Below are 10,383 nucleotides of genomic sequence, written 5' to 3' on the forward strand. Positions count from 1 at the left end.
CACTTCCGTTTGAAAAATTAATATAAAAGCTAAATTAAAAGGGGTAAAACCAACTACAGTGCTTCATTTAATGCCCCAGATTAAAACCAAACCTTTAATTCTTGTATTTCTCCTTTGAATTCTTAATAATGCTAAAATTCCAACTGGTATCATACGCTTCCCCACGGTCAAAAACGGCATAATGGTTATTTAATGAAAAAACTCCATCCATTTGCAGGTGCAACTGGTGAACACATCTAGTCTACAGCTACTGGACAGAAGTCATCTTCAGTTTTTATGTTTAACTGATGCCTTCTTCCAGATTCATCGCAACCTTCAAGTTTCATAGTTGCATTGGTTTCTTGATTTTATCTGACAAAAATTCTTAACCATTTCACTAACGATTTTTTATATAAAAAAAAAAAAAAAAAAAACTCCACTGGAGCAGTCGGGCCACAATTTAAGAGAGTACCTCTGGTTACTTGTTATTCTTACAGGGGGTTCAGAGTCACTAGGACGTTTGAGATACATGTTACAGTTTATCTGCATTTCACTCGGTGTAAGTAATTAGGCTATCATATAATTTCCAAGTAGGTATTGGTTCTGCGGTAAACGTTCCATTTAACTTCAGTATGTTTCCACACTGATCTTGTGTCCCTTGGTATGTAACTTTAGCCTAAGGAGATCCACCAATTTTGCATCGATATAATTTTTATTTTTTGCAAGTAATCCTCCACAACGCTGCGCAAGTTTTGCTCACCAGAAAACTGGAGGTCTTTGGTGATTTACCTTTTATCCTCGAATAAAATTCTCGTCTACGGCAACATTGCAATGCTTACACCATTCAGCATTTTCTTCCTTTCACTTTAGAAGCATTTCCATAAAAATGCTTTGATAGACTCGAGAAAATGGGTCACTGTCACTCCCATAAAGACATCAACAACTGACCCACTTATAGCGTACATAAATTCTGGATAACACACTTATTTAAGTAGATAGTACGAAATATCAATGATCCATCATTCCTCACAACATTGTCATTAATATCAATGTCATCCTCTAAAATCTGAACTTGTTAACTAATATGCTTGCATCCTTTTAGCAGTTACGGACAATGAAGTCTCCTCGAAAATAATGGAGTACGAAGTGTATTTATAAAGTTGTTCATGTCTTCTCAGCTGAAATGAAGGTCAAGAAGAATGCATGTGAAAGTTTTTTGTGTCTCTTAAGAAGAAAGCATTAACAGCAAGCAACATTGTCGTCACAAGCAGTAGTGAATACTTCAAACTGTATGAGAAATGAGAGCAGCAAGCCCTAAATTCTTTCAGCCAGTTTAGGAACAGCATATCTTAAAATATTCAAAACAGAATTAAAATCTTCATCAACTAACTTCATTTCTAGACGACTTGCAGCACTTGGGCTGCAATCATTGGAGGGCAAGCCATTTTTATTTATAGTGATTGTCGAACCTGTCACTTTTGGATAGATAACCTTTTTGCCTAAAATAAGGTGCAATGTCATCTTTTGCAAACATTTTATGTAACAAGTTACTCATCTTCGGTTAAACTTAAGGTATGAATATTGTTTTGTTCTGCTTGACTCATTTCTTTTATTATTACTTAGCTTTTTAAGTTTGATATTTGAATTCCAGAAAATCCTACAGCAGCTTTCATTCACACACTTGGTCTGCAGACGTACTATTCTCACAATAGCCATTTTCTTCTTGATTGCTGTCTCATCTAAAACTTGGAAAGTTTCAACCCTCAATCTCAGATGTACTGAGACCCAGAAAGTCTTGTTCAACTAATTCTTCCTTAGCTGGTTTGATTTGCATTAGGTGAAAAAGAACACTTACTCTATGGGATGTAGATAAGCTCTAAAAATATGGGAATGATCTAATTGGAGGATTCTCTACATACCACGTTTATGGTTGTGTTCTTTTTTGTTTTGATATCAGCATTTTTATAATTTATGGCATTGTAATGTGTTTCATTGATCTTTACTATTTCTGCACAGTAGGGCTCAGGTAGTAACTGATTTCACATTCTTTTTACTTGTGTTCATTCTCTTTGGGAATTTCAACTGCTGTCATCACAATGAGTATCACAATTTCCATGATGTGTCCAGAGTTTGTTGTTTTTTATCTTCTCTTCCAGCCTTCTCTTTAAACTTATTCTGAAATTTAGGGAATCACTTCCTTGACGGTTATACTAGTGTTTTACGGACCTATATTCTGGGTCACTGTGATCTTTTAACATTCAGGACATTCAAGATCTGTGCTGGTTGATTTTACAAGACCATATTGTAGCATTGTATTTGGTTCAAACTGTATTTTCTAACTTCGATTCTCACAATTAATGAATGTTATATGATGCGGTCTAGTCTGTATTCTGAATGTCAACAAAATATTGTTAACGCCACTTATTTGCCGTAACTTTTTATTCCAGGTCAGGCCAATGCGCAGGATTTCCCTTCCTTGAAAGTATTTATCAAGCTCACTTGAGTAAACCTTTCCTTTGTTGGTGCTGCAAGTTCTGTGCTGGAAGGCAATGAAATTCTTTAGTAATCTCCCTTGCATGCCATTAATGATTTTAATTAAGACGGCTTGTCAGACATTTTCATATTATTCTCACGGAAGCACATACATTCTTTTTAATGCAGTCAGCTGCTTTGATTATATTCCTCTTGCAAGTAGCAACATAGCATCTAGGAGTAGGAAGTGTCCTTTGCTTCTCATTTTTCATCACATTTTGAGATAAACTCCACCAGTATTATTTCCAATATGGCCTCCTGGAGATGTTTGGAAATGTACCCTTGATTTTGCTTAGATATTCAACTGGAGAGTAACTTCGAAATTCCTTTATCACGCCCCTTACCCGAGCTAGCAGTCATCATTAACAATCATGGGAGCCCTTGCACTACGGCCATCAACTGAAAATTTTGAATAGAAAAAAAATGACATATAACACTAATGAAAACTAACAGGCTTTATGGGACTGTGAATATTACGGGAATAAAGCAGTCCCCACTCTAATCACCTCGGCGGGGGCAACACTAGATAGGATGCCAAATATTCAGTCCCTAGAACTACAAGCTCCTGAATCTAAAGGCTAGCTCTGAAAAAACACCAACCCTTGGGTATCAACATGAGTATAGTCATATCGATAACTCTCAGGTCTAAAGACTAACGGATGACTGATGACCTCATCGCCACCCCAACTATTAATTAGATTCAGATCCGAAACGCAGTCTGGGCTGTGGTATCTGCTCCCATTTATCAGGACAGAATTTTAACGAGGTGGCAAGACCTACACCATACGCCTAGAGGTGTTCTTTTTTGAGGGCATGAAGACAAGTAGTAACGTAGGATGCCTTGGGTCGATAAGTGGAAGAAAGGAAACTGAAATGGATGAAAGGCAAAATGCTCAAAAGGGGGTGCAGCTAGGTGCTGAAGGAAGAACCCTGCAAAGATCCTAAAGTAAAACCTTCCTTGTGCAGCATAAGGCGCGCTGGTGGCACTGACCCTCTCCCGGAACTTTGTATTGAGACAAGAATGCTGATCAACGATGGTTACTGTTAAGTCCGAATAGTAACACTTACCGAGAGGATGTGCAAGAGAGAGAGAGAGAGAGAGAGAGAGAGAGAGAGAGAGAGAGAGAGAGAGAGATTTATATTAGTATTTCTACAGGAGCGTCTTTTATATGAAAGCATGTATTCAGAAACATACATGATGCAACGTTAACAATACATTACTACCCTAATACGATTCTCTTTGCATTCCATTTATTTCTCTATTAATTTTTTCTCTCTCTTTTTTTCTGTATTTCCCTTTACCGCCCCTGACTACATACTAATGAATACCATATTTAAACTTAAATATAGTACATTTACTAACTGTGGATTTGTTTCTCCGAAATACCATATTCTTTGGAAGCTTGAATTTCAAGTCAATGGCCCCTGTGAGCTGGTCCATATGAATAGGTTTCCTCTTCTGAATAATAATAATAATAATAATAATAATAATAATAATAATAATAATAATAATAATAATAATGTTTCGAAGTGACGCTCCCACACAACAGGAAACAAGCAGAATCAGCAGGGAAGTGGATCTGGGTCTTCTTTAGGTATAAAAGAGGGAAATAATCAATTCCTCTTGTTAAGCCCATTCCGAAGAGTAGAGTAATATTATATTCAGAATAAAAGTGCTTTTAAAATTCTGCGACTTACTGATGGGATGTGCATGATGTGGAGAGAGAGAGAGAGAGAGAGAGAGAGAGAGAGAGAGAGAGAGAGAGAGAGAGAGAGAGAGAATTTGCTGGAGAAGACGAGTTATCTTTGTATTTCTACACGGCCATCTTTCCTATGAGAGCATGTATTCAGAATTATCCATGCAACTTAAAAAAAAAATAGTAAGCGAAACCAGATTACTCTAATCAGGAGACGTAAAATACTTTCATGTAGGTAAATACTTCCTATAACAAAATACGTACTGTACATATCTCCTGAATGTCGGCATATCTTCCCTCAATTCAGTAGTTTCCCTTGTGCCTGCTGTGCTTAAATTTTCATTTGAGCGTCATCCTTGTTTCTGAATAGCTATGGCGATAAAACTTTCCACCTCCTCACATTTCAGCTCCATAAATGATATCATCTGTCATTGTGGGGTTACTTTACCACCACGGTCTTCTACTGTCAAAAATTAGGGGAGAGATCATGACGTCATGTGCCCTGACAATGAATGAAGATCAACGCGTACCAACAGTAAAGGCGCAGCAGAATTTACAAAATAAAGTTTTTACTGTGGGAGGCCGAGTAAGAAATATTCCAACAATCGCCAGTACCTTAATTGCCGCTGAAGGAATCTAGTAGAATTCTGAGCATTAAGTTTCGATATAACTAAGGGCATGATATTACTTTTTACATGTACAATTTATAATGACGAGAAGAATATTACCACAAATATATCTGAAACTGTGCAAAATGGCTTTTCAAAAATCTTCCTAGAATATTCAAAATTTTTGAACAGCAATAGTTACTTCTCTCAACTAAACAGACATCCATCGGGAATAATCAACTATTAAGGTATCTTAAGCAAGATGTAGCTGTCCATGTCAAAACTCCTTAATTGGTCAGGCGACTTTCTGATAATGGTCTGATGTTAGACTATTGGGAAACAAAACATATTAAAATCTTAGCAAATAGTTTCAATATGATGTCCTTCCTGGATGCATTCTTGTATTGGCTTAATATCTACCGAGTCTTCTGTCCTCAGCACATGATAATTTTGACTATATCATCTTGTGCAAATTTCACTAATGATTTCTAGTTTAGGCTTCAAAACCAAGTGAACAATTAAGCACAAGGTAACCAGTCCTATTAAGTCCAATCAAATTCTTGTAAATATTACGAAAACTCACACACAACATACAAAAGTGTGCGTCTGCCTATGGTGTTTATCCAAAGAAAAAGTAGAATAACAAACATCCTAAAAGATTTCCAGTCTCAAAAAGATAAACCAAGACGCTGTGGTTAGCTTATCTCACGCGTCATGTAAAATGGCACCGGTTTCCTTTGGCAGTGAGAAAATGTTAGTTACGATGGCCATAATGTTGACCTGTGACGTCAAGTACGTAAACAGTGACGTGATAATGGCGACCTATGACGCAAGCATTCAGGAATATGACGTCATCAACATCATCTGCGCTTTATATGACGTCACAAACTCTCAGTCGTGACGTCATCACTAAGGCTCGCGATGCTGAAAAGAGCATTCGACTAGACTTGGACAGTGAGGCAGAAGTCGGGGCTCCTCAGGGTTACAGAGAGAACTTATGTATGAACAAGCAGTTGCCAGCATCTGACCTCCCTTTTCTAATTGCCTCCCTCATATATCATTATGGCTTCTTTCATTTTGCTTTTGCATGTTTTCCTTCAGACTGATACTCTTTATTACCTGTTTAAAAGCATGAACAACGCCTGGCAAAATAAATTCATATACAAGGGAAAAACAATGGTAAAAATTAAATGACTTACCTGCTTATCGTTTATAAAGCCAATCATAAAAGCAATCATGGATTAAATCTAATGACAACCTAATCTTATACTATAATCATTGTTGTGTCTCGAACTGCATGGGTTTACCCAAAGACAAAAGCAACAGTGTAAACAACAACAACAATAACAATATGAATTGGAATGAAGGAAAGGGAATAACTGGGAATGTAGGGGGAAAGGTAAAGGAAGTAAAGAGGGGAGAGAAAGAGGGAGAGAGGGAGAAGGCAGCAACTGAGGCGGGCGAAGGGAATGTCGGGCATGTGTGAGGCTAAGGGTAAAGGGGTAAGGGACAGGATGAGACGTGGTGTGCTGGGTGGCCGGGAGAGAGGGAGGGAAGGAGGGAGGGATTAGGAGGAGAGAGGTAGAGAGAGAGAAAGAGAGAGGGGGGAGGGGAGGGGGAGGGGGGGGGAGGGGGAGGGATGGAGGCAAGAGAGGCTTACCTTGTGGGGAGTTATCAGTGTCTCGCCCTGGGCCGGTCATTTCCCCTGGAGCCATGCTTTTGGTCATCTCCTCGATCTGCTCTCCGGTCACCTTCAGGAAGTTGCTGGCTCCCGGGGTGGCGTCGTTCGTCCAGTTCCAAGCGCATTCGACATCGCCCTCGAAGTCGCACTGGAGCCCTAAGGAGGAGGCCTCCGGTTGAGAGGTTAAGCTGGCGAGGGTGACCCTGACGAGACTCAGCATCAAGAACTGAATGATGACCCACCGCAAAGGCGACACCACAGAGCTCGTTGATGCTGACGATGATGGATATGACAGTGAAGGTGACGATGAGGGTGATGGTGAGGGTGATGAGGGGAAATCAGTCGTCGTCGTCGTCGTCGTCGTCTCTGACGTCGTTGCTGCTGGTGGTAGAGCTGGCGGCAGCGGCAGCTCGCTCTTCTTCCTCCTCCTCCTCCACCCACACCACCCATTGATTTCTGATGGTGCTGTGGCGGGGCCCACCGCCGCCGCCGCCGCCGCCGCCGCCGTAGCTGCTGCTGCTGCTACTACCACAGTAGTGCCTCCTACTTTGACACCTCGACAATGACTACTACAAGTATCATGACGATAACGACGACGACAACTACTATTTCTATAACTAGTGTCTTCGAGCGCCTCCTGACTAGCGTTCGAGACCAACCCTCTCGTTTGGGTCTTCATAGCTGAAGGGGGATAACGATGATGTTCCTTCGAGGAGGAGAAGGAGGAGGAGGAGGAGGACTCGAAAGGGCTTAGGAGTGTAACCATGAAGGAAGTAAAGGCGACAAAAATATCATAACAGCAGTCGTCATTATCATGATCACCACCATCTGACGAGGGAATATCCACTGCTGCACATTATGATGACATTACGTACCCACTTTTCATCACCATATTCAGTAAAGGAAACTATTCACTATCAACTGAACCTAGATCAATATTGAATCATTTAGGATTTCCTTATGCCACTTAGTTATTCTAATATGTATAAAAGCACATCATTTAGACTAAACAACTGTAATTAGAGAAATATATCTACTCATATATCTATAGATCTATATATCTATATATATACAGGAGTAACGTGCACCGCACAGGATTTCAGCACTGGTTTGCTAAGCCAACTGTTACAGATAGCGATTAACAATGGAGTCTTGACCGAGCAGCAGCAGTGATGACGACAAAAACAGGGGCAACAGACTGAAAGGGGGAGTCGTCGTCTGTAGTATTCCTGATAGTGGTTGTCATTTCTGTGAAAGGGCCGAGCATCTTGAATGTTCCGCGATGGGTTCTTCATAATGATCTCCGACGACGAGCATCATGCCGCAACACCTGGTTCTTTTTCACCCCAATGAATGTCGTCTCCCTCTTTCCCTTCTCCCTCTCACTACCCCTCGAAAACTTCAACTTTAAAGCCCAGATTTTCTCTATATTTGCAACGATTCCGCTTTAGCCTGCTCGTTTCCTTCCACCTTTGAGCTTCGTGGCTCCTGCACTCAACCAACTGATGACAGTCACTACACCTAGGCACACAAACACACACGCACCACCACACGAACGACACCAAATCCGCTAAATAAAACGACAACTGCACCGATTTCGTAGCCCGACGGCCATTTAAAAAAAGAGGGCTGGACGCGTGGTTGCAAGAGGTGTTCTGGTGGTGTGGGGAGCGACGGCGTATCTGTAGCAGTGTCTGTATTTTCGTGGCGATACTGAGCTGCTCAGGGTTTGGCCAACGCCGCCACCCTGCCTGCTCCGCTTGATGCTGATGCTGCTGCCGCCGCCGCCGCTGCTGCTGCTGCTGCTGCTGCTGTTGCTGCTGCTGCTGCTGTTGCTGCTGCTACCGCTGCTGCTGCTGCTGCTAGTTCTCCGACTCCCCCTACCTCTCCATCCACACCCCAGCCTGCCCCGAAGAACGAGGGTCCCTAGTCTCCCGTGGGCACCTCCCCCATGCGCAAGCCAAGCCACGCCGCTTCCCCTACCCCTTTCCCCTCCGCGATCTCCTTCCCTTCCCCCTCCCTCTCGCTCGTCGACGTCCTCCCCCCTCCTCCTACAATACCTACACTTTGCCCCTTCTCTCCGTCGATGCAAAACACATCCTGTAAATCTATGCGCACACCTCTACACAACCCTTGTCGACCGACAACTATAACCAAAGTAAGAATCAAAGCACTACGAGGAAGAGGGGGGAAGAAATAACACCTGCCGATAATAAAGAGGGGAAGCATAAAATGCCGGAGAACAGCAAAACAACAACAACTTATCCAAAAGGAAACACCAGGTTGTGTGCAATGATACAATAAGAGCCTGATGGTTGACCAAAACCCGCAAACGCCTCGTACTGTAAATTGTTTACGCAATTACCCATTTGTAAATGAAACAAGAATCATGATTTCATTGTCTCCCCTCAGGAAAAGAGCAAACGCCCATTTATCCCTGTTACGAAACATTTCAGACATGCGCAACATTCATATTGATATGTAAATAACTCAAATTCTTCAATTAAAAACATTCCAAGAAAATAGCATTGCTTCCCCCACCCCAACCTCTCTCTCTCTCTCTCTCTCTCTCTCTCTCTCTCTTGGTATGAACTTGACCTCGTGCTAGTCGTGACCTTGAGACATACCCATGGTCACTTGAAATAAAGTTAAATAAGAAAAAAATAAAACGTTACTCATTGATTTTGTTTGTTTAATAGCAGAGCTTAATAAAATCCTGACATTTAATATGGCGATACAATGAAAAAAACTTTTATATCTAAATTATTGAGCTGGAAAGGTGAGAATGCATATTTATAGGTTCTTTCTTTCCAAATCTGCAACTAATTAACGTTAAAAAATCCGAGAACAAGCAGGACAATTATTTAAGTACATAAAGCCATGACTGGAACTTATGTATGAATGGCTAAAGGTTCAAAGATATTTAATCGGTCCCTGGAATAGAATTAATTTTAATTGGTATTCAAATGCAAAACGTGATATATCCATCATACATCCAAATAAAAAACACACGTACATACATACATACATACAAGCGTGAATATATATATATATATATATAATATATTATATATATATATAATATATTATATTATATATATATATATATATATATATATATATATATATATATATATTACTATCACTTTTTACCAGATATATACGTAATTGCAAAACCCAAACTGACCAATTATCTTCTCAACTTTTTCACAAGTTTTGGATACGCTTGTCACTACAACGCCTCAGATCCAAAAGATGAAATTCTGACGCCTTAGGCAGGATTCGAATTGACCACGAAGTTATGCGGTCAAAGCAGTTAATACAAATCTGTATTATATATGCATGTATATATATATCATATATATATATATATAAATATATATGTATATATATATTTATCTTTCCCACCGTTTAATCCCTACATTAAATGGTCGGTTGCCAGATGCATGCATATATATATATATATATATATATATATATATATATATATATATATATATATATGTGTGTGTGTGTGTGTGTGTGTGTGTGTGTGTAAACCAGTCGTCGCGCTTGCTTTAAATGAAACACGTTGCTAATCTGGAAATATTATATAGTAGAGAAACAATATATTTCAATACACTGAAAATCCACAAAAACTACATGCCTAAGAGAGTGAAAGAAAATGAAAAATACATACTAATATAAATTACCTAAAAATTACCAAATAATATATATGAAACGGCCATTGAGCAACTGAAAAACAAATTCACTAGTCTTACCTATTGTAGAAAATGGTACGCAAATGCACGAAACTCTACGGTTAATATGTACCATATTTCACAACCCCTTGGGACAATGCCAAAGTTAATTTGGGGTTATTTGAATCAGTTCAGGCGGGATTAGA

The 10,383-nt window shown here is 39.9% G+C and overlaps 1 protein-coding gene across 1 annotated transcript in view; it reads right to left on the reverse strand.

Annotated features, from left to right (window-relative positions):
• LOC135221802 (tyrosine-protein kinase receptor-like) overlaps positions 1 to 10,383 on the reverse strand; it is a 1,041,187-nt gene that overhangs the window by 531,747 nt on the left and 499,057 nt on the right. Inside the window, exon 3 of the mRNA XM_064259659.1 lies at positions 6,477 to 6,653. Within this exon, the coding sequence (XP_064115729.1) occupies positions 6,477 to 6,653 (177 nt within the window). The remainder of the gene's footprint in view (positions 1 to 6,476; positions 6,654 to 10,383) is intronic.

The sequence above is a fragment of the Macrobrachium nipponense genome, chromosome 3 (assembly GCF_015104395.2).
Source record: "Macrobrachium nipponense isolate FS-2020 chromosome 3, ASM1510439v2, whole genome shotgun sequence".
In the NCBI taxonomy this organism is placed as follows: domain Eukaryota; kingdom Metazoa; phylum Arthropoda; class Malacostraca; order Decapoda; family Palaemonidae; genus Macrobrachium; species Macrobrachium nipponense.